The following is a 26,990-nucleotide window of genomic DNA, read 5'->3' on the forward strand; positions in this document are numbered from 1 at the left end:
GCAAAAGGGTCCTTGGGGCAGGAAGCCCTTCCCTGTGGGAGCACCGTGTTTTGCCGAGCCGCAGCCAAACGCCAGTGAGGGACCGTGCCCCCGCCTCGGCCCCGCCTGGCCCTGGCTCCCAGGGGGCCGCGCGCGGCCGCGCCGGGCGGAGCTGCCCAATCACCGGCCTCCGATGCGCACCATAAAAGGAGAAGGGGCGGGGATAGTGGATAACTAAGTGCACAGACACCACCTTCCCGCGGCAGCCCCAGTGGCCTAATGGATAAGGCATTGGCCTCCTAAGCCAGGGATTGTGGGTTCGAGTCCCATCTGGGGTGGGTACTTTTTTTTCGCACCCGACCCGCGCAGCCTCCCCTTACGTCTGTGAGCCACTCGCTGTCTCGAGTCTGCGGCTCTTCAGCTTCTTCGTGGGCGTCTCCTTCTGGCTCCAGCGTGACCCGAAGCGTCTTTTAAACGGAGACCCCAGAAACTGGCGGGGACGCGCCCGCGGCCAAAGCCGGTTTCCCGCCGTATGCTGCGCCTCTTGGACGACTCCCGGTGCTCCCGCTCCGTTACCACAGGCCGGTTACGAGGCGTGGAGCGGGCACGCCCCGGCCTCGGCGCTCGAGCCCCAGCACTTCACCAGCGCCGATTGCAACGGCGCGGGAGGGCGGCAGAGAGTAGGAGGAGGCCATCGCTCGCTCGGCGCTCGACTGCCCGCACTGCCGGGGCGCGAGGGCGAGGCCCGGCGGCGGCGATCGATTGGCCAGGGCGCCGCGCGCGGCTCGGAAGATGGCGGCGCTGGGAGCCCCGCTGCGCACCCTGCGCGCGCTCTTGCGCGAGCTGCGCCACGCCGCCGGCCGCTCCTATCGCGACTGCCCCGCCTATCGGCACGTGCTCGCGGGCTTCCGCGCGCACCGGGTACGCGCCGCCTTCCCCTCCCCGCCCCTGTCCCCCCCGGCAGCTCCCGGGGCTCGGCGAAGCCTCGGGGCCGCCCTGACCGCCGCTCCCCGCAGGTGACCAGCGAGAAGCTGTGCCGGGCCCAGCAGGAGCTGCACTTCCAGGCCGCCACCTACCTGTGCCTGCTGCGCAGCGTCCGGGAGCACGAGGCCCTGCACCGCGAGTACCACGGCAGGGGAGAGCGCTCGCCGCAGGAGGTCGCTGGGCTCGTGGGCTTCAGACTGCCGCAGCAGCCGGGAGGGAAGGGCTGAGGCGGCCCTGCTGTGCTCGGTGTTTATTCCTCAATGAATAAATATATATCCTAGAGCTGCCGGAATGGGCTGGGGTCTGTAGCAGGTGCCTTTTGTCAGATATAGGTTATGGTGTGAAAGGGGTAACTGGAGACAGCCAACCCCTTCTGCCTTTATCAGGCCTCCCAGACGCCCACTCCGATCTTGTGAATGTGTCCTGACCTTTCCAAGGGTTGACAGAGAGGTTGTTTGCAGTGGAAAAACATGTCAGCGTTCGCTGATGAACTGCTTGTCTGAGGGGTTGCAGGCGTTCGTGGTTCCCCCGCGTGATTCAAATGCGGGAGGTGAGAGAATTTGTCCAGTGTTTACTGAAGCATTTCCCAGCTATATTTTGTGTATGTGGAATTCCCTACTCTCCCAAGAACAAAGGTCTCTTCTGTGGAGCGTCTGTGGGTTCTGGTGAGCACTGCAGTAGCACAAACCTCTTCCACCTTAAAGATTTTTTTGGTTTTTACCATGGCGGTGAGTGAGCAGTAGCGATTCAGAGAGATGAATTCTTATGAGTTACACGTTTCTCCCTGTCCCTGAGAAGTGACTGCCAGCTTCCTGTGCGTCCCTCTCCCTCTGAATCTCAGCAAACCTGAAGGGAACTGACTGGAGGCAGTCACAGGAGGTGCACAAACGGGACTCACCTCACAAATCTGGAACAGTGAGTTTCTTTTTATAAAAGTCTCGAGTTGTTGCTGTTCACAAGAGAGTGTTGTATTGTGTGCAAGATATGTAAGAAATCTATAACGAGAAGGACTTTAAATGGCTAAAAATGTGAGGTTTATCTGGGGGGAAGCCTGAAGAAACTCTAAGAAAATTAGAGTGTGTTTGTTGGGGTTTTTTTACTGCCAGGGAAAACAAAGTGTTTTGTCAGAAAAGCATTGCAAAGAGAATCAGTTCATCTGAGTCTGTTTCTTCCTTCCCCTGTATTTAAAACTTGGGAATGGTTTAATCCCCACAGTATAGTGGATAGGCACAACACATCCTTAAAACAGGGAAAATTTGGGCTTCTAGGTAAGTCAAGGAGATGTCAACTACTAGTTTTAGGGTTCTCTTGACTAGAATTCCAGTTTGCAATTCTCACAAGTTAAATGGTGGTTTTTTTTCCAAAAGCCTTGATATGATGGGTGGAAAAGTATCAACCCACTTTCAGCTCAGTAGATGAAGTTGTGGGATGTCACCACACACTGAGAATGGCTGTTACACACTGCTTGTTCAGCATTATTTAATGAAAACCGCTGCATTCTGTAGTATATTGCTTGAGAAGGGAAATTAAAAAATAAAATAAAGAAAAAAGCGATCATTTGGCCAGACACAGATGCTCTTTAAAGAGTAGAAGGAGCTAAAGTGTGTATGGTGTTGGTGTAAATAATCAGTAAAAATTCTAAATTTCCCCTAACCATACCAAGGTACCTAAACAGACACTTCTAACAAGCATTGGTGTCTCTTCCATTTACTTCCCCTTCAATCCAACGTGATGACTAACAAAAGTAAATGTAGATTTTAAAGAAAAAGCAAAGCCAGGACATATCCTAATTAGCTGAAGAGCACTGGGTAGAGAATCTTTTCCTGAATGTGTTACAGAAGAGCATCTTCTCTACAAGTCCTTCTGAAGTAGAGATAATTGGGGTGAGGGGGGTTATTGTCAGGGGAGGTTGCCTGTGGCCATTTTTCACTCGTATGGAGCTAACCTTGAACACGGCAACGCTTGGGGACGATTACAGCTGATCTTTGTGACGGGTTTGGGCACTAGATGGCAACACGATGGTTTTCAAAGGAAGAGTCACAAAATGCAGGCGTTAGAATGGGTAAAATTCGGGTTTTTTTTAATGGACCTTGGTGCCCTGTAAGTCGAATTATCAGCCAAATGTGCCGACAGCCTGTTTTAAGGGATGTTCTCCAATTAGCGGGGTATTAACTTGTCTCACCACGACTGTACTCGCACTTGGGGGAAGCAGGGGCCGTGGCAGTGGTGCTGCACGCCAGTCCAAGGGAATTGTCCTCAGATGGGAATTGTCCCCAAGCGGGCACCGTAGCCCCGCTGAGCTCCGGAGCCGCCCGGGACCCCAGCCCCGCCCGGCGCCGCCGCTGACCCGGAGACCGTGACGTTACATCGGCCACGAGGGCCTTTCTGGCCAATCAGCGCGCCCCAAGGGCCCAGGCCGGCGGCCCAATCAGGAGCTTCGCCGCTCGGTGCGTCACTGGCCGAGCGGCGCAGGCCGTGGCCAATGGGCGGGTGCCGAGGCCCGTCCGTGCTGACGTCGCGGAGCGGACGAAGGAGCGCAAGGCGCGTGCGCGTGGGTTTCCGTTCCCGCCGGCGCGCGCGCGTGGCGGGCGCGGGAGGGAGCGGGAGTGAGGGAGCGTGTGGGGGCGCGAGGCGGCGGCACCGGCACGAAGCGAGTTTCCCGCTCCGCTTCCCACCGGGAAAGCCGGGCGGGGGCAGCGCCCGTTCCCTCCCTCCCCCCGCGGCGGCGGGGGAGCGGCCCCGCCTGTGACGCGAGGGGCAGGGCCGAGCGCCCGCCGCGCCTCGGGCCTTGTAGGCCGCTGTCGGCGTGACTCGGCCGGGCCGCGCCGGCCCCCCCCGCGCTCAAGATGTCGGCGCAGGCCCAGATGCGCGCCATGCTGGACCAGCTCATGGGCACGTCCCGGGACGGTAAGTGCCTCCCCGGCCGCGGTGGGGCGGGGAGGAGGGAGCGGAGCCGCCGCCGCCCCGGAGGTCACGGCGGTACCGGCCGGGCCGGGCGGTGTGCGCCGTGATTGGCAGGCCCGAGGCCCGTTGTCCGCACCCCCCGCGGGGCGGGGCTGCCGGGACCGTCGGCGGCGGGGTGGGGGAAGCCGGGCGCCGCCTCCCCCCGCGGAGCTGCCGGCGCCGGCCGCTGTCCCAGGGCCGCGCTGGCGGTGCTGCTGCTGTTGGAGATCCGCTCCTGGCGGTGTCCGCGGCGCGCAGCCTTTCCGCCCGGCCACCGTACAGGGGCACACACGCCTGAGACGCTGATCACCGAGGGGAGGACCAAAAAAATCTCCCCGGACCAACAGCCCCTTCAGCGGAGCAGGGTGGGGTTTTGTGTCATTACAGACTTGTCTGAGTTCTGGCTCGAACCATCACGTTAGCCAGCAGGCGGGTATGGCTGTTGCTCTCTGAAAGACAATGTGAGATTGACCTAAGTAGATAAACTTTAAAAAAAAAAAAAAGCGCCCTAAATAGCCAAGTAAAAGCTTAACGTCTGGAGGCAGTCATTCTCAGAGAGAGATAGGAGATGTACGGTCAGGTTTCAGATCGCTCTGCGATCACACAGTGTTGAGTATTGCTGCGTAAAGCTTTCTGCAGTTTTTGTCGGAGTGCACGGCGATCAGCCCATAAATCCAGGTAGTTGGGGAGGCTGCTAGAGAAGAGCAGTTCCGCTTAGGCTGTGCAGTTCTTAACTTGCAAACAAGAGAATTCTGCACCCGAGGGTAGGCAGCAATTAGAGATAATTTAGATGTTCTGCATGTGGTACTCATGCTCAGTCTGTACTCACTCTTGCAGACGTGTTATGTTTGTGGAATTAACTTGTTAAATTAATGGTTCCCTGCTCCCCCGTGCGCTGAGTATGATGTGGAAGTGGGACGTACCTTGTATGTCCTGATCATCTCTGGTTACTGGGCTCATGTGAAATGACAGCTTCCTTTAGTATAATCCAGAATTTCGAAAAATGTAACTGGTTTGTGCATACTCCTTGTATCATGAATGCTTTCTGCAGAGTTCTAAATTACTGTTCTGCGAAACTTGTCTTCCAGAGTAAGGCTGTTTAGTGAGTTGTCATCATACAGGATCTAATTTGGGGTGGTTTGTCTTGCTTCAGAAGATTTTCCAATACTTCCTGTTGTGGCTGCATATGTCTGAGTGCTTGGCAAAGCAATATTGTGCTTATGGAACTTAAGTGTTGGCACCTAGATCGCTGTCTCAGTGCTACCCTAACATTACACAGAAGGTTTAAGGGGGGTGGAGGAGCCGTTTCAGTTTCTGAAAGTATTTTCTGTTGGATGGTGGGAGAGGAGTGTCATTTACTTGAGACAGCTGCCCAGAAATGTTAAGTGACTAAAATCTAAACCAAGAACAGCCATTTCAGGCTATATTTTCTCTGGCTTTGTAAGAAGGCAGTTATTGTATTGATGATTGTATTCCCCCTTTCTCCTGCTCACCCTGTAATTCCTAAACCACATGTGCTGAACTGTTCACAAACTAACTGGCTAGAAAGGAAGCATTTAAACAAAATGGGCAGGATGGGGAAGGATAGGGAGAAAAGATGATTTTTAAAGCTGGTTTCTATGATTAGATTGAGGATCTCTGTGTAACACCGTTCCAGTTCACAAAAAAAAAAGTCCAGTGGAGCTGGAGCATCAGCATCATTTATACTGAATTGTACACAGAGATTGAAAATGAACCTTTTTTAGCAGAGCTGGTATGTAAGAAACCAAGGCCAGGCTCAAGGTCATTGAAATATTGCTAACCTTGAGAATAGTGGGGTTTGGGGTCCTTAGGTGTTTTTATATTCCTGTTACCTTTGACAAATAGTCTGTTTCTGTTAACATGCAAATTGCAGCTTTTCATTGAATGTGTCAATTTTTTAATTTCTTGGTAGGTCAGAACTTAAATTTCATCATTTGTCCCCATTGCCTTTGATTTTGCTCCCCCTGGCAACACATTAGAGTTTAAAATGCAATAGTGTTTCTGAAAAAATAATCTTTCTTGGACAATATTTTTGTTTTATATTATTCAATATTACAATCTTTTTAGTTTTATACAATAAATACAATGCTTTTTAGTTTTATACTTTACAAAGTCTGGCAGATCTTTTTGTCTTGTTCGAGGTTTTTTTGAGAAGCCTAGAATATGAAGGCTTAAAAATCTTACCTGTTTTAGAAAAGGAAGATCAAACATTTGATCTTGTCAGTGGGAATAGAAAAAAATCAGAGGTAAATTTAAAACAAGACCGTGCCTGAATATGTGTAGGAGTTTTTCCCCTTTTAGGTTTTAGTTTCATTTGTAGAAAATATGAACATGCTCTGAAAATGCTTTTGAAAATTCCACAATCAGATGCTCAAGCATGGTTTAGGAGTTGAGCTGTAGGCTGTGATTTGTGGGACAATGCACACACTCATTGTGCCTGGTGTCCCTAGGGCCAGAAGGGAAAAGCCTGGAAGGTGCAGTGATTAAGTGTTCTTATAGATTTGCTGTGAAGCTCTGAGAACACCTGGAAAGCACAGCTCCTATTGGTCGCAGCGATTCAGAAAACAGCCACAAGGCTGTAAGAATGGTAATGAGAAATCATCGGTGCTAGAGAGGAGACTTCTGTGTCAGACCGGGCTGCCCGGCATGCGGCCGCCCAGAAGCGGGTGTGCTGCCCCTGCCCTTTCCCAGGGCTGTGCTGCCCCTGCCCCTGCCTGTGCCCTTTCCCAGGGCTGTGCTGCTCCTGTCCCTGGCTGTGCCCTTTCCCAGGGCTGTGCTGCCCGTGCCCTTTCCCAGGGGTGTGCTGCCCCTGCCCCTGGCCGTGCCCTTTCCCAGAGAGCCCTGTGCCTGTGGCAGGGACAGCTGAGAGCTTCCCCCCTTCCTTGGCAGCCTGCTGCCTCCCTGGGCTGTTTGGGCAGCAGGATGGGCGCGCTTGCAGCCGCAGGGCTTGGCTGGAGGTACTGCCAGGATGTGGGGTCGGCAGCCCCTTGGCAGCTGCCAGGCCCGGTGCTCCCTGCTCCGAGCCTGCCTTGGCTCATGTGACAGACACCTGACAGACAGTGGGACTGAGGGGACTTGGCTGCTGCTTCTCAGGACTTGCCAGTCAGTTGCTGTTCTTAGAATGCAGCTGGGTTAACTGAAAAGCAGTTGGGTTGGTGAGGTCAATGCAAAGAAATGTCTGAATGGCAGGAGTGCTTCTTTTCACACCTGAGAAAAACATATTAATTATTATTCAAAAACACGTGAGTTTTTTAAAATACATTGCATATTACCTAGGTTAATCTTCTCTTGCACACTTCTCTGACAAGTGGAAAGCTGAATTGGATGTGGACTGTGCCAAAATTAAAAAAAAATTCAAAGTATCTTTGATTTCGATGCTAGTAAAAAGCTGGGCTTTTTTTAATATAGTCATGACTGCTGACTGAAAAAAAAATCTCTGAAATGGCATTCCAAGTACTGATAACCTGTCATACTTAGAGAGGCTTTAAATATAAATTACTGAATATATAATCCGGGTTTTCCAAATATTAAGAGATAAGTAGTGCTGAAAACCAGGTGCTAATCTTACGTGCTTATATATTAATATTTTTTGTTTGGGTTTTTTTTACTGTTATCACTTGAACTAAAAGAGTTTTTATTCTGTATATCAATAGTTAAAAGGTTAGTTCAAGCTGATTTTTTTTTTGTTGTTGACTGGAGCTGCAGAAACTTGTCATTTAGGAGTACATAGCACATAGAAAGGTATTACTTTAATTTTTTAAAATACTGATTTTGAACTAAAAGTTGAGTAAGCTTTTTTTAATAGTACACTTAGGTAAACCCTGCTTTTGCTATCCCTGTTCTCCAGAAAACAGGAGTGAACCTTACAGATAGGATCATAACTGTAAATTGAGTCATTTGCAAATTGAGTGAAATGTTAACAATTGATATTAGTATCCCCAGGATTGGGTCTTCTTCCATAATATAGTTTAAATGGGCAAAGATTGAAAAAACTTTGCTGTAAAAGGCCTTATGGAGAGGATCCCATTTGATCTTGAATCAGTTTATCTTGCCCAAGTGTTTCATTTCCACCAGGTCAGTCATGTGCTGTGCCTTGCTGCAGGAGTGAATGCTGGAGTCAGCCCGAGGAGCTGGCTGGGAGCAGAGGGTGGAGCGGGATCCTTACTTGTGACAGCAGTGACAGACACAGCAGATCCCAATGGCCCTGGTGCCACAGAACATCTTGGGGCTGCCAAGGCTTGACTGTTGCAAAGAAATGTGATGGTGGTTTGCATTTTTAAAATAATTGCCACGTCTTCAAAATTAGACCACAGTCTAGAAATAGGAAAATCTAGCAAAGTTAATTAGATTCTTGTCTTGGTTTGGAAAGACAGGTGCTTGCTAAGGAAGGCAGGAGCTTCCCCTGAAATGGAAAATGTTAAACAACCCCCCTCCGTTCCAAATTGCTATACATTTTAAATTAAGGGGCTCTCAGGCAAAAAAAATATGGGCACAGGAAATAACAGTTCTTTAATAGGGAAGAAAGTAAAGGATAAAATAAACTGTGCTGCAAACTGAAACAACACTGATAGAGTCAGAACACAACCTGACAGCCTGTGGTCAGGGTGTTAGCAGCAGTCCCATTGGAATTGTGGCTGCAGCCCTCCTGAAGTGTCAGGTGTGGTTCTCTTGGAGCAGGGATCCTGTAGAAAGGTGTAGTCTCCCTCTGAAGGTCCAGTGGAAGAGGAGGCTGCTGTTCCTCTGGGAAATCCAGTGGAGAAGCCGTGCTGGTGTTCCAGAATCTCCAGATTGTATCTGGGTAGCAATGCTTGGCTCCTCCCTCTGGGCAGAGCATCTCACAATGGGTTGCTGTAGTTCTTATCAGCCATGCAGTGACGTTCAGCAGCCTGTGATCAGCAGTGTCCCCCGAGGGAGGAGTGGTTGTGGAAGAGAGAAGGAAAACTGCCCACTGAACAGACCACAGCTGCCATACAGATGGCAAATAGAATACATCTTGCCTTGCACTCTGGGACAGTTCTCTTTAAAAACAGGTGAATTTGTGCATGCTTCTGAGCCTGTGGTCATGAAAAGGTTCTCTCCTAAGCATCTTAACAAATACTGTGCTATGTGAGTAGCAGAAAAATCTCCCAGCCTTTAGACAGAAGCAGCATGTATGAAGTGCCAGTCAGCACCTCCTTTTGCTTCACCTGCCAGCTTTTTGACCTGAGCTGTGTTTGAAATCTTCAACTCAGTTCTTCAGCTGTTACTAGCAAACACACTTTTCTTGCTGTAGATCATCCTCTTCTTCCTTTGAAGCTCATAATACCCTTTTTGCATCTGTTCACATCCGAACTGGTTTTTCTGGGTTATGCTTCAGTTATCCTTAGTAGTGGTTAGTAATGTGTGACTTTTCTGTCCTCATTGTTTGGAAGGAATTGAAGTGACACTCCTGTGCTTATTTTATTCATCCTGTGTTTGGTGGCACACTTTATATGGTAACAGAGGTGTAATCTAGAACTGGTAGCCTATTTTTTAATTTCTTTGTTCTAGTATGGGATTATCAAAGAAATTCTGTGCACTTAACAATGAGTGGAGGGTTTATGTGGGTATTTGCAGGGTTAGGTAGCTTTTGGTTTCCATTTTGCTTCATGCTTGGAGGTAGAAGGTGGTATGTGTCTTTAAACTTTGATAGATCATTGTTGAGGATTTTGTAGCCATTTTGGGTAGCTCCAGGCTGAGAGCCAGGCTAGGGAGCCAAGAGTCTCTTCCAAGAGCTCTGCTTTCAAATACAGAGCAGCAGCAAAGGTAGAGAAAAATATCTCATATAGAGGAATTTCTGCAAAACCTCCCCAGAATGTTGAACTGAAATCAGCTCAGAAATCTGAAAGTACTCAGAACACATGAACTTCATGAAAAGGTGCTTTATTTGTGTCCAGGACAATTTGTCAATCAGGAGTGATCAGGTTTGAAGAGCAATGACTGTGTTTAGTGAATTGTCTGTATTTTTTGGCTTTGTTATAAAGTTCTGATAGTTTGAACCTTAAAAATTATGGGAACGGTGAAGAATAAAAGTGTTAGGATCAGGACATGAGCAGTGTTTAGTGAGGAGAGGATCAGAATTAGCTGCCTGCCCGTTCCCTGTGCAGCAGGAACAGGATCTCCTGTGCCTGCCTGAGCCTCCGTTAAATAATGGTGTTGGATACTGGTTAGACAGGGCTTGCCTTGCGGGTGGAATTTGATACAGTTTTTAAACACATACTCCACCCTATTAGTAGCTCTTGAATAAAGCTTTCAGAGTCCTTTGCCAACATGTTGGGACTCACGCTTCAAAAATTTGAGTGGAAAATTAACCATTTTTTGTTGCTGTATCTTAGTTCAGGAAGTCAACAACATGGAAATGAAAATTCACTTTGTTTCCTTTACATGGATTGCACCACTGGTTTACAATTAGAGGTTACAGTTGGATTATAAAGGGTTCTTCTCACCAGTGCTTTGGGATTGTTGACAGTGGTGAATTAGGGTAGGTCAGAATAGTAAGAGATGCTGGATGAAAGAAGTCATTGTCATGAGTGTGTCACTGTGCTAAGCATTGTTGATGCATTAGTGCTCGTTCTGCTGCTTTGTGATTAAAATATACTGAACAGGCATGACATTGTGGTGGCCTGCTAATAGATTAGACTTGGGAGTTCAGAGTGAATTGTGTAGTACAAGTGCACATTGTAAGCTTAACCTCTGGATGTTCTCTAATCAGCAGTGTGCACTGTTCTTAAATATTGATGTCAATTTTGTAGTCAGTATGTTTTATATCAAATAGAAAACTTCCTTTAGAAAGTTTACATTACTGCCATAATCTCTTGAATACTTGTGTATCTTGTGTGCAGTTTCCTTATGCTTGTAAAGGATATGGAATGTGCAAGTATAGAAGTTTCCTTGGTGTTCTGCTTTTTTTCTTTTCAGTTCTGTTTCAAAGTTCTCTGTTTACTGGGAAAGTAGTCTCTTAGAGAAATATGGTTTGGGACAGGTACTTTCAGTAAATTTAAAGCTGATGCTTCTTGGGGAAAATTTAATTTATCTTTTCTCCACATAAGTTTTATCAACCATACAATTTTTCTTTTAGTGGGAGAATCTAATTGGAAACACAGGGATGGCTTACAGTAATAGATGTTGACTCCTGTAATGCCCTGGTAAATTACTTTCATTTTTGTAATGAGCATAATCTTAAAGATCAAGTAGTTGAATATTGTGCTGTTCTTCAGGGGCAGGGTTAAATAAACTGGTATTCTGAGCTGATTTAATTATTTACCTATTAAAATAGAATAAGGTCTGAAATATCAGTGATGGTGTCCTCTTTACAGATGCTCAAGAGTACTTCTGAAACTTAGGTGACTACAGCCTCTTGGTGCCTGGGTGTGTTACTCTCTTATTACAGAATAAATAAAATATATTTTTAAAAAACTATTTTTGATACTCATTATTTAGATTTAGTATTCTCCTGTTTGTTTGCCCATACAGAGAAGGCATCAACTTCCCTACAGTTTGACAAGCAGAAGTAGCATCTTGGTTACCTGCTGTACTGCAGAAGTCCTTGTCCTAAGAACACATCTGTTTGTGTTGTTTTAGTTCTTAGAAGGCATCTGCATGCATCTCATTTGCTGTTGTGGGCAGAATATCAGGTGCATGGTGGATCCACAGATTTTATTCTTCCCTCCCCCCGCTCAGCAGCCTATGTAGATCCCACTCTCAGGATGATTCATGTGTAGGTCAGCAGCAGAATAAATCTTCTGTCTTTGCCAAGTCTTGTGTACTATTTAGGAATATTGAAGCTCACAAAATTCATGAAGGAATAAAAGCATTTTTTTCTGAGGCTATCAGACTTGCAAATGAGCTGCCAGAGGGACACAACAGTCAGTCACTGTTAGAATGTGATATACAACACCTTTTTTTCAATAAACTTTTCCTTCTGAAACAGCATATATTAAAAAGAAATGCAAATGTATAAAATTGCTTTTTGTAGAAAAGAAAATGTAAATACCCCAATCATAATTGTAAGGGAACATTTCTAAAAGTTTTTTAATGCTTAAATAAAGGCACAGTACAGAAAGAATGAAAGTTTAAAATACGAATGTGTAAAGTGTTCTTTAGGTGGTTGTTGATCAGTTTCTGCCACTTTTATTTTTTCCCTACGCTGTCTTCCTCTGGTTGGTAATTGTGATTATCATTGTAGTCACTTTGATGAAAAAGGACTGTATTTCAGCTGCAGTATCAGTGCCTAGGTGTGGTAGAGGTGTGAAAAAAGGTAATTGGAGGTAATGTCTGTGAAAATACTATTTGCCAACATTACTTAAGGAACATGAGTCTTTCAGCAGTTTTCTGGTCTTGGTAACTCCTTGACTCCTATGGCTATTAGGCCGTCAGCTTTGGGGTTTTTTTTAAATACTTTATTTTGTTGATGTGTCTTTATATAGAAGAATCTTTACAGTCAACATGTATTTCTAGATGCTGTGTTAAAATTGCTGGCAGAGTCTATTTTTCTATACAAACTGAACAATCTGGCCCCTTGTTTTATTTATAAAGGTTCAATGTATCTTTGCCTGCCTACATCAATCTGCAAGGGAGTGTCAGAAAGGCCCCGCATTCGCCGAGCCGTGAGTTATCAATAACTTTTCAGATGTGTTAATGAATGTGGAACAAACGCAGTTATGTGTTTAAAAAAATAAAGATCCACCTCCTAAAAAGAGAAAAAAAAATAAGAAGAGCAAAACTCTTTACTGCAGTAGTAGGCATGATTATAAAGGGATTACTCTGAATTTTTAGTACTGTAAGTAGAACCAAGCAGTGAGGTTGCCCTCTAGAAAACCTATTGTTGAACTGCTTTGAAGCTCTTTGGTGTGTGGGTTACAGGTTTTACCTGTTGCATCCTGCAGGCAAATTAAGCTTGTGTTGTTTATGAAAGCTTTTGTTTACTTAATAATCTGAAACATGGCCCATCTGAAAGGGCTATATATTAGCATCCTACACATAGAATGAATATTTTAAAATCTGATTACATAATAATAAGAAAGGTTTGACTAAAATGATACAGGTTTTTTATTCCTCTCTCTTGTAGTTAACCTCAGTAGTGAATATGGCTTCTTGAATTGTTTAAGAGATTCAAATCTGGAAGTTTAGAGTTTCAAATCATGAAGCCATTAAAGAAAACTTGAATAACTGCAAAATGTATCTAAAATATACTCTCTAAGTATACTCTCTAATATACTCTCTAAAATATTTGATGAAATGGAAGAGGCTGCTGTCTGAGCTCACTGTATGTCACTTTTTCTCCCAGCAGCTCTTTCTGCTTCAGTAATTCACCAGTAGGTTTTCAATTAAGAGAGATCATCTCAAATTATGTTTAAAATAAAAGGCTGCATCCTTAGAGAGATTGAGGTGTTTTATCATGCCTGTGTCTTAACAAGAAGAGAGCCATTGCAGTGATCTCTCTTCTGAATTTCAAACAGAGACAATTATTTTACTCAAAGGGAGACATGTTCAGCCCTCATCCCCAGAATACCAGCTGGTTACTTTGTTCTGAAGACTTCAGGTCTTGCTCCAGGAAGGGATTATTTAACCTTGCAATTGAACTTCAGTGTCTGGGCACGTTGATGCTTCTGCTGATGCAGGAGCTGCAACCTGCCACAATGAAGATGTAATTAAGATGTTCCAGCCCAACAAACAGCACATAGAAGAAAAAAGAAAAAAGGTTTATCATATGGAGATATGCAAACACCTCTAAAATATTTTGCATATAGGCTATGCCCGTATGTTTGATTTTTTTTTTTCAGGTTTGTAAGCATTTAAAATCATTCTTCTGCCAACTCTTTATGCTACTCCCATCAGATTTTAAAGGGTGCATTGCATCCAAGAGCAAAATCATAAAATGAGTATCAGGTGGGATTTGGTGAAGACTCTGTGTTTCACTTTGTGTTTATGAGGCTGCTTTGATATGCTAATTCTTGCATAGAAATACGTCACTATTTCATGCAAAGTCTGAACAGAGAATTATATAGCTCATTTAACAAATGCTACTGTATCATAGTGTTTTTAAGATAATACTGACTTTCTGGTTTTGAGCACTTTTCCTGCTGCATTTTTGAAGGGGAAGTGTGAGAGGATTTTTAAATAGCATTATAAAGCATTAAAAGACACATTTGTGGTTTTGGTGTTGTTTGCCAAAGAAGCATAGAGTGTTTTGAGCTGTAGCTTCCATAGACCTTCAGTATGTGACAGGGCACTGTTAAGGCTTTGCATGTAACCTGCAGGACACGCGTGACTGCCGCAGCTTTCTGACCTGCAACGTGCTGCTTTCTGTATTGCAGGCGACACCACCCGGCAGCGGATCAAATTCAGCGATGACCGAGTGTGCAAGAGCCACCTGCTCAACTGCTGCCCCCATGATGTGCTCTCTGGAACTGTACGTAGCTGAGTTTCGTGGTTTATTTAACTTATTTCAATAAGTGCAGAAATTGAATTATATGTGTTCTTTGTAGTATTTCCTCACATTTCCTGGGTTTCAGTGACTATCCAGCACTCTCTGGTAGTTCAGAGGAACTTTCAGAAGCAATTAATTTCTGGGTTTTGAAGTTAATTTTTAGAATTCTTCTGTTCTATATGCTAATTATTACCTAAATTTCATCGTTTACATGAGGAGCCACGTAAGGTTATGGATGTGAGTTGTGCTATAGCAGAGTGGCCTTACAGTGGTACAGTTGCAAGTAATAGAAAGAAATAAAATATATTGTATGTATAAATTATGAAGTTACTTTCTTAAAAAGGTATGTTATAGTGGGAGAGTGTTCCACAGATGTATTTGTATAGAGAAGTAAAGAGATTTTTTTCTCTTCAGAAATATTTTAATGAAAATAATTGAAAGTTCAAATCATTAAATTTCTAAAAGTTTAGATATGTTTACTATGATAATGACACTTACTGTACAATATACAATTACAGTGCCATTGTCATAAATTCTAAAGCAATTTTTAAATCTCAATTAATGGCATATTAATAACTTATTTGACTTGGACATTTGTGCACTCTGTAGTAGAAGTTCCACTAGGTGAGGATAGGGAGCAAGGGGCTCTGACACAGGCCAGTAGCTTTGCTTTGTCAGTGTGCTTGTGCTTCACCTTGTGATCCATATTTATGGTAGCTTCTTATTTTGTGAAAGGCTAGTGAGGAATATTTCACTGATTATTTGATCTAATGTTTGATTATTAGAGTAATTAGTAGTAAAGAGATAAAGTATGATGATAGAGAGTCCCACATGCCTACTGTTCTTATTGCTGCTAGGGTAGCTTTTTTCACTCATGTTGGCACATTTTGTTACCCTTTGGCATCAGGGAAAATAAGTACTGAAAAATCTGTCTGAGGGATTATTTGAATTAGTATTGTGTATCAATGTATATGTAGTTTTATTTTGAACTGTTTTGTGCATTACTGTCCAAACAAAATGGGGGAGGGGGAGAACAATGTGTTTCTGTTCATCATCAACCCATCCCTCAGGTTGGATGGTGCATTGGTTATGTGGTGAGCAATTTAACTCCTGCTTGGGACATACTGGTATGCTATCAAAACATACAAATTGGTCATAATCCACAGGAAGAAACTTGTCAGAGATTTGTTTGACAGCTTTTCATTGTGATCCAGTTTCTATAAACAAACATCTCTATAACAGCTGTAAGTACAGAAGTGTTCATTTTCAGAGCTATAATGGTATCATGCAGTAGCACCTCTTACACTGCAGGTTAGTCATGTCAGCTGGGGCAGCTGACACAGTTTCAGTCCTCAGTGGAGGTTTTCTTCAGCCTCATAACAGATTTTGCTGCAGCAGCTCTTGGAATACTAAATGAAACTGCTTCTTTAGAGAATATCAGTCTTTTCCTTCCTTATGCAATTAGTCATCATACCAGGAAATGTGTTCCACAATGTAAATGTGGATGCAGAAAAGCAGTGATTAGTTTAATCCTTTTAGTGGGAGTAGTAGAGAGGGGACTTAAAAGAGACAGGCTTTACCTGGGCTGTGTGATGTTCTGCTGTTTACCTGGTCATAGATCTACAGGAATGGACCTTCTCTCTTAACAGCAGTTTTTAAAAGGGCAGGAGGCATGGAGTCTTACTGAACAGTTTGTCACTGATTTAGAAAATGACTGTGAAGTTTTCTCCAGAGTTTCGTTAGGAAGATCTTGATGCATCTGTGCATTCAAGACCTGTAGTAGCAAAAGTTGAGTGACTTCTTTTTTTTTAATTCAAGTATCTGAATGCTCCTGAAAGAGTAAGTTCTCTGGGGACATTTTATGAGGTTAAGTCTCTATATTGACTAAATTATCAGTAAAATACTGGATATGAATTGCCTTTTTTTGTGTGTGTCACAAGATGATCGACAATTCCTAGATACTGCTTATTCCTGTTCATAGCTGCAAAATGCAGACTTCTATACATCTCTAGCCACCCACTCTTTCAAACCACTCAAGGAGGACATTCACAGATAAGACAAACAAAGTGACTCATATGAGTAGGCCCTGTTATTTTGGTGTGTTCTTTCCCTTAATGGCCAAATTCCCAAAACTCTGCAAAGGCTTTGATTTCCCTTGACAGTAAAAACCCGTGTTCCTCAGGTTGCAGTATGTGTTGGTAAAGGTGTAGTGTGTTTATAGGTTTTTTTAGGGATTGTTTTATGGAAATGTTTTTGTGCTACTAAGTTGCTGGGTTTTAGACTGGGAAATTTCAAGTCAAGCAGTCAGAAGTATCTGTGCCTGGTGAAGGTGTTTTTGCGTTAATGATCACTTGGACACCAGTTATAGATAAAAGTCAGTGGTTTAAGAGCTTGCTCATTCATTTTGAGCTGAAAATTTTACAAGAAATTAGTAAGACTTTGTAAACCCTGGCTGATGAGACAGTGAATAATTTTCCTACTTGCAGCTAGCAGGTTTTTTTTTTTGGTGGCTTTCTTGGTTGGTTTTTTGATTGGTTTGTTGTTGTTGTTAGGATTTTTATTTGTTTGTTTGTTTTTTGCCTTACAGGGCTAACACTGTTACTTTTACCCTTAATGCTTGCAGTCTTTTTGTTGTTTTGGTTTGGGGTGGGTTTTTGCTTGTGGGTGTTTGGGTTTTTTCTTCACAAAAAAGTTTGTTAATCCACATTCTGGTATTGAGGACTGAAGCTGCATGTGTAGGAGTCAGCTGACTCCCCCATAATGGTACAAACCTGTTGAGCAGTGCTCTCTGGATGTAAAGAATAAGATGTCTGTGTTTCTCTATCTTTGTACGTTCCTGAATGAATAGCGGAGTAGTAATGAAAATTACAAGGTGGGAAGATTTAAAACTAACACCTTTAATAAGGCTATTAGTAAGTAGCAGTGTCCTGAATAGTTGTAACCCAGTAGCTGTCTTTGAAAAATCCCAATACTTCTGCATTAATCTGGCTTTCTTACCAACTTGATTGTGCTTCCCTGATGAAAAAAGTTTCACAAATACTATACGTGGTCTTGCAAACAATGGTTCAGCAACTTTTATCTGCTCAATGAATTAACTTTGTATTTATGTGCATTTATAGAGGAAAAAATAATATTTCTTGCATTTTATTTATTACAGACCTGAAAAGATGCTCTGTTGGCTCATCCTGCAATTAAGCATATCTTTAGGTGCTCCTGAATTTATTGCATGGAGCTCTTCAGGGCTCTTACTGACTAAACACCACATTAATCAAGACCCTGGTTTAGCAATATACCTGAATACCTTGCTAACTTTAATCTTATTAGGAGTGGAATTCAGCTCCAGATTAAGACATCTAAATTTGGATTTCAGCTGAGGAGCTGGGTGTTGAAGCTTGCACTGAAACTAGAAGGTTTCTAGGCAGTGGAGCCTAGAGAAAGATGGAGTTCACCTGCCCATGGGTATCCCTCTCATGGTGGGCTGAATCCATTTAGGCTCACTGAATGTACTGTCTGCATCTCCTTTTACTGTATAAGAGAAGTTTGGATAGCTCACACACATGCAGATAAATGTTAGTAAGGAGTTTTAATCTGCAGTTGATTTATTTGCCAGTAGTCCCACTCTGGAGCGATTTGTATGCTTACAACTTGTGATTTGGGGTGTGACTGATTTTATGCTGTACTTCTAGAAAAAGCATTAGAAGCTGTTAAAAGGCATTGTGTCTGGGGATATCAGTTTTTCAGTTCAGGACTGATTTGATCATGTGAACTGTTTCAGCTTAGCAAATCAAATTAAATTAGGCTTGCATAAGCTACCTCAGTTTGAAGCCTTCAACCCAGTGGTGATGAATTGTGAGGTGCACTGCTGTCCTCTCAAGTGATCATGTCAGTCTCCTGAAATGTATTCTTAGTTTCTTTGGTCAGCACCAGGAAGGTGAACTGATTGTGCCACATTCCATTTTAATGGGTTTAATTTATTGAGAAGGAGGGGGGGTTGTTATTTTCTGCATGGTTATCATTAATGTGTTAATATATTTTATAGTCAGGCTAGAAGAGCAAATACTATGTAAACAGTGAAGTATCTCATTTGATAAGAAAGAATAAATCATCACTACCAAAACTAGCAGCAGTCTAATTTGAAGTCTTTAGAAGTGAGAGTATGGGTACAGGGAGCAATGCCTTTTAAAAAGTTTTGTACTTAAGAAGATATGTGAAATGCAGTGGTTGCTAAGGACTTCAATTTCATAATTTTTGCATCTTTTTTACTCAGCATTTCTTTCCTGCTAGTGAAGTCCTACAAAAGTTTAAACTGTTAGTGGAGTCAGAGAACTTAACTAAATATGTGTTGCCTACAAGAAGGTATGGGTTTTGTCACAAGTCTAGAAATCTGTTCAAAATAAAATTGGTAGTGCAGCTGAAGAATGCGTTCCATAATAATGAAGATTTCAGCGAAGAGTCTGTCTTCAGCTTCTTTTTATCAGTAGTAAGTGTTCTCACATAGACCCTGGTAGTGCCTTGACAGTTTGATAAAGGAAGAGATCTGGTTCCTCCAGTATCAATTTTTCAGCAATGTCAGATCTTTCTAAGCAAACAAACAAAAACTTCTTCTCTTGCTGAATGTCAACTGCTTTGGTATCTTTGTATCTAAAAAGAAATATCTACACAAACACTGCCCAGAGTATTTTCTTTCAAAAACCTGTCAAAGATACCTGCTGGTTTTAAAAGTATTTGATAGTTTGTGCTCCTGTGTCACTTGGCTCAACATCAGCCCTTTTGTGTTTTAAGTACCTTCAGCTTTTTTGTGCTTTTTCTGCAGTCTGTACTGAGTATATTCAGCAATCAAATTTCTACTGTCAAAGGAACTTGTAGCAGTTGTAGAAGTGCTAAAATGAGAATTTTGCTGTAGGTAGGTAGCTCAAGAGCTAAAAAGGGGCAGAAAAACCCCACCTAATTTCATGTTCCAGAAACAGCATCATATGAGAGTTTAGTTTCCTATTTAGTTGTTTGTCAGCTACTCAGAGTGCACATTTATTTTGCAAATAAACTCTACAGACAGATGCTCTACTGCCAGATTCTTGGCCAGCTCTTCCTTGTTAACTTGTAATTAATTCATGTGGTAATTGTTTTTCACCTGATTTGATTGAAGCAGCACTGTGCAAAGAAAATGTAATCCATATTTCTTTATTATACCAAAGAGATTCTATTTTGTGGATGGGATGACAAAAATTATTGCTAAATCATTTCAATACAAAGGATTTTTTAATGAAAGACTAGTTTTTTAAACCTCAGCTCTGGGAAGTCAGTCATCTTTAACTGCCTATCTAACACTAGGAAATAAAAAAAATATTGTAGAAAGTGGTCAGCAAGTACTAGAATGCACTAGTTTCTTAAGTAGAACTCAGCAATAACAAAAGGATTCCTGATACCCTGCTTTATATTTGGTTACCTAGACTAATCTTTATCAAAAACTTTGATGTGAAATAGTCTTCAAATATAGAGGCTTTTCTTCAGATTTTAATCTCGGTGCAGAAAGAGCCGAAGCGTGGCTTACCAGACTCTATGAACTTCGCTTATGTCTAGCCTGGGGACTTGGATGATTTCACCTTTCTTTATTTGTGTTGCTCATCTGAACTGCTCTGTAAATCACTTTTAGGAAGTGTAATTCTGTCTGAAATTCAGTGTATTGACAGTGTGTGTTCTTTTTAAGCCTTCCATTAACTCAGTCTCTGAGCATGATTCTCCCTCTTAGCCATCTTCTGTTTCAAATGTGATTGATCTTTAAATGGCAGACTACCAATGCTTATTCTTTACCTCTGGGGGAAGAACATGTCTTGGCACCAAAATGCAAGGTGGACTTGTGGAAAAGGAAAACAATGTGTCTTACTGTATCTTCTGTCCATTTTCATCTGCTGTCCATCTGCTTTGCAGCTACCCATATGAGCCAGATTGTGCTGCAAGCTGCTCTGTGCTTGTTAAGGTTCTTGGCAGTCATGACCCAGCATAGACTTCTGACAGTAATGAATCATCCCAAGATAAGTTGTCTTTGCCTGATGTTGCATAACTTGCACCAGCAGAAGTGCTTTTTAGCCTGTTTTTGCTTTTAATGTGCAAACTTATTAAAGAGTTTTATATGTGGTGGGTTTTTTAAATCTCTTTACATTGGGTTTTGCTAAAGGAACTTTTATGAAAGACATTTTGTACTAATATTTCTGTGAAGACTTACAAAGGATTACCCAGGGCTAGTATAGGCTGTGTTGAGGAGCAGTTCCAGCAATGATGTAATTTCTTCAGCAGCAAAACTAGTGATAAAGAATCCTTTTCTCTTGTACCTGCTTCTTCTTGCTCCCTGTTAGGCCACCCTGTTGAGTCAAAAGGGGGAAGGGGAGCCAAAATTTCTTCTGTTGTGATTGAGGCATCTAACAAAAAGGAATCATAACATATTCCCTGTCTTCCAAAACTTCCACTAACATTACTGAAGGTTTTCAACAGTTTTTGAATTTGCCATCTTAATACTGTAAGAGACCCCAGCTTCTTAAGTTCATTCAATACTGTGTTGTCCCCTACACACCCTCAGCACACTGTTTGTATGGCTGCCCAACAAGTTGGACAAAGGTATGCTGATGAAAAATTTGCCTCTCTGTTTGGTTTGCTAAGATGTTTTTTACCCTGTCACCACCCAGATTGTATTCAACAGCACAGGCAGATGTGCCAGCATGGAAGTGGCAGGGAGAAGGGGAGGACAGAATGTTTCTCTGGAGTAATGCTGGCTCAGACTAATTAGCAGCCTTTCAGGCTTTGGATTTACAATTCCCAGTAAGAGGCAAAGAAATCAGAAAATGTACTGTTTTGTGGAGGTGGAATGCAACCTAAATAAAGAGAAAAGGCATAAAACACATGTAAAGTGAACAGCAAGTCATGGTAGTGTTACGTGAATTATGAGGGTTTTTAGTGTGTGATGGAATTTTATTTTATGCATTTATTCAAAGTGTATGCAGGTTGGATGTTAGAATGGCAGGGAGGGTTGTGTGTGATGGATGTGTTTCAGGCTTTTTGTCACTATATTCAGACCTATTGAAGTGTGTCAATCTAACCTTATCTATGCATTTATAACTTCAGAATTGTCCTTGAATTTTATAGTTTTAGCCTTTAAGACCTTATTCAGTACAAGAGATGAATCGGCATAAAGTCACTCTTCTCACAATTTTAGGATAATTTTCAAGTGTCTAATTTTCAGATAATTTTTAAGGTTTTTTTGCATTGCTCTCCTGGTATTGAAGTACTTTCCTGAAAAAATGCTTCAGTTTAAATAGTGTCAGCATGGCTTGGAAAGAGACCTCTATAATACATTGCTCAGCTTCAAGGTCTTTGTGGATTTGCATCAGTTAACAAAATTGCTGAGGGCCTGTTTAGTTGCAAAAGGAAAAGCTAATCTTTTCCTTTATCATTGCAGTCAGATGTTCCCCATTGCAATCAAATGTTTTCCGGAAAACAGATTTATGGTAGCTGAAGGGGATTTAAATAACTGCAGTTTATAAAAAACCTTTTCAACTTCAAAATTCTTTATTTTACCAATGTAGGCTTTTTTCTCCATCTGAAACTTCTGTATGAAATAAACCAACAGCTTCCATAAAAATTACTTTAATGGTTTCATTGGAAATCCAAGTAAAAATTTGAAATACTAAAATAATTGGGGCTTGTTTATTTTACTGTACTTAAATCCAAGTATTTTATTGAAAACAAGCAAACAAAAAACAAAACCCTCACTCACTTAGCTTGCAGCATATTCTGAGTTAACATTCATCTTCTATTTACAAAACTCACAATGCAAGTTATTAATTATTTTAGGTTTGGATTGTTATTTAACTGCAAAAGTAACAGCTTTTTCCATCGGAGTTCAATTTTCATCATGTGCTTTAATGTTAAGAAAGGATTAATTGTTCTTAATATTAAGTGAGCACTGCCTTAAGAGCAGACTTAATTGAAACTGCTGCTTTTAAATGCTGTAAATAACAATCACTTCCAATGATTCTATATTAGCCTGTGCTGTTGCAGAGAGGCTGCTTTGGGTTCATTCAGTTTTGTTTCATTACAGATTGTTTGGGGGTGGTGGTTTGGGGTTTTTTCGTGGTTGTTTGTGGGTGGAGTTTTTCAGTTTGGTTTTTGTCGAGTGCACGTTGCTCTGTCGCCAGACCTGTCGTGACCAGACTGAATTGGAATTTCTTATGCCATCTCCTATGCAAAATTCAATTTAAAACCAGTAGTCATTACCCAGTAAGATTCTGGGCACTCTCCTCAGTGGCATTGTATGCAAGATAAGTGATGCAGCCTCCTTACTTTTTACATCCGTGCTTCCTTCCTGCCCCTTCTAGAATGGTTTTAGATTACAAGTGAAGTTTTTTCTTCCCTGGTTCTTGAACATACTCCAACGTTTAGCTCATCTTCCCTCACTTGCAAAACATTTTGCAGGGATTTGATTTTTGGTTGTGCTACTTGAAATGCTTCAAGAATGTTTTTTAAGCATCACTTAAAATGGTGCTGTGGTTGTAGCTCTTTGAGGTGATGAATATAATGGAAACACATTATCATGCAGTGTGCAGACAGGTTCAGGTCAAGAATTTGACCATTTAATTGCCAGTTATTTTCATGGAACTTGGCTCTACTAAACTGTTTAAGTTCAATACATGATGTTCCACTTCAGTCACTTTTTTGAACTTCTAGCAAAACAGCATTTTTGCAGGACATCAATGATACTTTGTAATGCAAACAGCCATCATGATTAAGATAAGCTGTTCATTCACTCTGCTGTTATTATTTCTTGATTCATGCATGTCTATTAAAGACCTGGTATAATCTTATAGCTTTGTTAAACTCTCATTACCACAGGGGAGATGACTTGCTTCAGAATATTTGACAGTTAAAGAAAATCATGCTACCCTTATTCCTTGTAACACACCTGAAAAGTTAAATCACATTGCCTTTGTCTTTTCAGAGAATGGACCTTGGAGAATGCCTGAAAGTGCATGACCTGGCATTAAGGGCAGACTATGAAATAGCATCCAAAGATCAAGATTTCTTCTTTGAGCTTGATGTATGTATTTTGTCTTAATAGTGGAGAGAAAGCATTAGTTTGTGTACTTGGGTGGATAAATTGAACAACAGATTTTGTGTTACAAGACTGAAGGAGGACTTACGAAAGGCAATTTTATAAAGAGGCAGAGAAACGTTTGTCACAGTTACATGAAAGATACTTGCCTCTTCATGATAATATGCTAATTTGGTAGTCATCTCTAGGAGAACTGTTAACAGCCTCTCAGAGTATGATAAACCTGAGTGCTTAGTGTTGTCAAATAGCAAGCATATGTTAAAACTGTGTATGCATGCTTTGAAAAGAGTTTTAAGTTTCTCACTTAACAAAGAAAGTAATTTGATATTGCAGATAACAAATCATATACTGTGTCTCCATACACTGTAGTTTGTTTTTAACTCCCAGCTAGGAAGTTAGTCTTTGCTAGGACAAAAGGGTTTGGGTTTTTTAATTCTTATTTGGAGGGATGGTTAATATACCTGCTTAAACCCTAGTGAAAAAAGTTTCAGTATTGCTTGTCACGGCTGGATGAAGTGATCCTGAATAGCCTTCCAAGAAATTTAATGCCACTAGAAATACTCACTATTACTTCTTCTTCTGTCTTAAGACAGATTCACTTCCAAAACTCTGCAAATACTTAGAAACTATGGCAGTGTGTAGATTATAATTTTTTAACCATCTCTGTGAATATGTGTGATTAGTCAGCATAAACCGGTAGATTATTGTTTCACTAATCACTAATAAAAACTTGTGAAAGTGAAGCCTTAATCAACTGAAGAATAACTGAAGCTAATTTATTTATATTTTGACAGCATTGATCCTTGTTCTTATTGATGTTTTAGGCAATGGACCACCTGCAGTCATTTATTGCAGACTGCGACCGGCGGACAGAAGTGGCCAAGAAAAGACTAGCAGAAACCCAGGAAGAGATCAGTGCTGAAGTTGCAGCTAAAGTAAGCATGGCAGACAAGTTATTGCTTTTTTTTTGATGGCCAGTTTTTCTAAGGAGACAGTTTCAAGTTTTGAAAATACATCAAATCTGAGAATTCCTACCGAAGAGGGGGGGGAAAGTAATACATTTTTCCTGTCCTTCCTAAAATTGCCTTTTAAGGCACAGAAGAGAACAGAAGGAAGAGACCTCTCTGATATTTTTGACCTCAGGAAACTTGGTTTTGAATTCATGTTAGTAATTCTTACACTTTTTGATCCAACCTTCCTCTATAAAGTAAACAAAATCAATATCCTTTTCTCTATATCTTTTTTGAATGAAAAACCTATAATGTTTCTGTGCATATATGCAAATGCTAGGAGAAATGGTTCTACAAATATTAATTTTTCAAGACTGTCTTGGATAAGTGTAAATTATTTGCAGTTTGCTGAACAAAATCCTTTTTCTGGAATTTTACATAGACTTGGTAACTTAGCCTTTTTCTATGTTCTTTGCAGAGAGGCATTTTCTGTTTTAGTTCTAACTGGAGAAGTTCTCTCTGTGTGTTTCTTTTAATTCTGTCCTTCTAATTTTGCACATCATAACTCAGTAGTAGTTCAGATTGTTTTCCATAATTAAAAGTATTTCCTGTGTTAAGCCTTTTCTTGTCTTTCAAGGCTGAAAGAGTTCATGAATTGAATGAAGAAATTGGGAAACTGTTGGCCAAAGTAGAACAGCTCGGAGCTGATGGGAATGTGGAAGAATCTCAAAAAGTAATGGATGAAGTGGAGAAGGCTCGGGTAAAGAAGAGAGAAGCAGAAGTAAGTTGATTGTGTAAGGATTGGGGAAGGAGAGGGCAGGGTCAAATATTAAATTGCTTGACCTCTGTGTAGTGCAAGACATCTCATCTCTGTCAATTCCTCAGCTAACTGCTACATATAAAACTAAAGAAATTGCTTTGTGGCATCCAGTTAAAGTTTCTACCCTCGATATACTCCTATACCATTTAAATTGTACTTCCTTGCACAAATGATGCATTTCTCTTAGTTGGGCTGAGTTGGTCAGTTGTATCTGTGAACACCAGCTTTGTGGCTGTGATGGTTGCACCTGGTTTGGTCTCATGGCTCTTGCTATGGCAACCCTGTTGAAACCTCATGCTGGAAGGCTTCAGTGGAGTGGTCCATTGTCTTCACTAAAAGAGAGTTCATGGCTTGTGTGTCAGGAAAGTCAGAATGATCGTGGTAATGTTCATGTGACAGAATTCACCAAGAGCTCTTCCATATCGTATTACACAAGGATACTGAAATTTCTAGAAACCAGTATCTGCAGCTGTTTCAATAGTACCAGAAGGATTGCTGGCAGTCTTGCTGATCTATCATCTGAATGTCTTTAGATAAATTTTGCTCAGATAATGTGTTCAATTAGTGTCTAAAAAGCAGGTAAATTTCTCAGGAAACTAATGCTGTCTTAAATGGTATTCAGAATTAAAACTAGTGTCATATTTTCATAATACATCAACATAGTAATTGTAGTGTTACTGTTTATTCATTGTTGTACATGAAAAAGTACATCATCCTTCTATATAATATAAAGGTAGTAATTACCCAACTTTTTTTTTTTTTTTTTAGTTTGCAAAAACGGTTGATGTCCTGCTTTTAAATGTGTTCAGTTTTCAAAATAAGGAAACATGCCCTGTATCTTAGTGATACACTTAAATATGAATAGTGTGAATTAACTAAAGGGTGTTCTGGTGTACATTGAATTTGGTTATTTGTAGTGTATCTTCAGTGAAGTGTCATCCTTTTATGTGCATTTTGAAGTAACAGCAAATGTTTTTCTTTTCTAGGAAGTATACAGGAATTCTATGCCTGCCTCCAGCTTTCAGCAGCAGAAGCTACGGGTTTGTGAAGTGTGCTCGGCTTACCTTGGTCTTCATGATAATGACCGACGACTTGCTGATCACTTTGGAGGAAAACTACATTTGGGATTTATTGAAATAAGAGAGAAGCTTGAGGAACTCAGGGTAAATCATTCTTACATTTTTTGTGTGTGCTCCTACTTAATTATTTGCCAGGCAGCCTTAATGGAGTATTTCTTTCTCTGTGTGTGATTTTTTTTTTTTTCATATCCCTTTAAACTTTGGGAGTTCATTAACCTAAAACCACTAAACATTCTAATTTAGCATCAATTACCTGGATAGTGACCTCTTTTGCACTGAGGTAGATTAAAACACACATTCAAAGTAATGCATCTTGGGAGCTAAGAACTTGAATCTCTTTTTAAAATAGAGAACTGTATTTTGAGTGAACAACAGCAATGTTGAAACATATTTAGCAGTTATAGGAGATAGCCAAATGAACTTTGGTTTGAGCCAGATGATTGACTAAAAGTAATAAGGAGACTCTTGACAAGAGCATGCAGTAAGGAGGATGATAACACTTGGAAAAGTTTTCAAAAAATGTAAAGAAATGCTTGGAACTCAACTTGCTGTATAATGAATGACTAAAACTCAAATTGTTTATTTTACCTGGACAAAGATTAGGAAATTATTTTGAATAGAATCCAACAACTCAAGGCTGTAGCTATCCAAAATGGGAATACCAAAT

At 41.6% G+C, this 26,990-nt stretch overlaps 2 protein-coding genes and 1 non-coding gene across 6 annotated transcripts in view; all 3 read left to right on the top strand.

The window, feature by feature from the left end:
• The first annotated feature begins 244 nt into the window (after nt 1-244).
• TRNAR-CCU (transfer RNA arginine (anticodon CCU)) lies at nt 245-317 on the top strand. Its single transcript has one exon. It is a non-coding gene; the product is annotated as a tRNA-Arg (tRNA).
• Nucleotides 277-1,245, top strand: FMC1 (formation of mitochondrial complex V assembly factor 1 homolog). The gene is made up of 2 exons (XM_064702263.1): nt 277-900; nt 996-1,245. Exons 1-2 carry the CDS (start codon nt 772-774, stop codon nt 1,188-1,190), a joined length of 324 nt encoding a protein of 107 aa, XP_064558333.1. The 5' UTR covers nt 277-771; the 3' UTR covers nt 1,191-1,245.
• Nucleotides 1,246-3,471: 2,226 nt separating this feature from the next.
• LUC7L2 (LUC7 like 2, pre-mRNA splicing factor) overlaps nt 3,472-26,990 on the top strand; it is a 29,985-nt gene continuing 6,466 nt past the window's right edge. Inside the window, exons 1-6 of one of the 4 annotated variants that reach the window (XM_064702259.1) lie at nt 3,472-3,870; nt 14,262-14,356; nt 23,361-23,459; nt 24,299-24,409; nt 25,062-25,205; nt 26,231-26,407. In XM_064702259.1, coding sequence (XP_064558329.1) covers nt 3,810-3,870; nt 14,262-14,356; nt 23,361-23,459; nt 24,299-24,409; nt 25,062-25,205; nt 26,231-26,407 — 687 coding nt within the window. In that variant the 5' untranslated portion in view covers nt 3,472-3,809. Of the gene's footprint in view, nt 3,871-4,114; nt 4,272-12,529; nt 12,552-14,261; nt 14,357-23,360; nt 23,460-24,298; nt 24,410-25,061; nt 25,206-26,230; nt 26,408-26,990 lie in introns of those variants that run through there. The other 3 variants (XM_064702260.1, XM_064702261.1, XM_064702262.1) reach the window with 3 other exon arrangements.

This window comes from Zonotrichia leucophrys, chromosome 1A (assembly GCF_028769735.1).
Source record: "Zonotrichia leucophrys gambelii isolate GWCS_2022_RI chromosome 1A, RI_Zleu_2.0, whole genome shotgun sequence".
In the NCBI taxonomy this organism is placed as follows: Eukaryota; Metazoa; Chordata; class Aves; order Passeriformes; family Passerellidae; genus Zonotrichia; species Zonotrichia leucophrys.

Excerpts from the sequence above, each read along its gene's own strand:
- FMC1 (XM_064702263.1), top strand. The coding sequence starts at position 772 with ATGGCGGCGCTGGGAGCCCCGCTGCGCACCCTGCGCGCGCTCTTGCGC. Across the intron at positions 901-995 it reads CGGGCTTCCGCGCGCACCGG|GTGACCAGCGAGAAGCTGTG; the intron begins GTACGCGCCGCC and ends CGCTCCCCGCAG.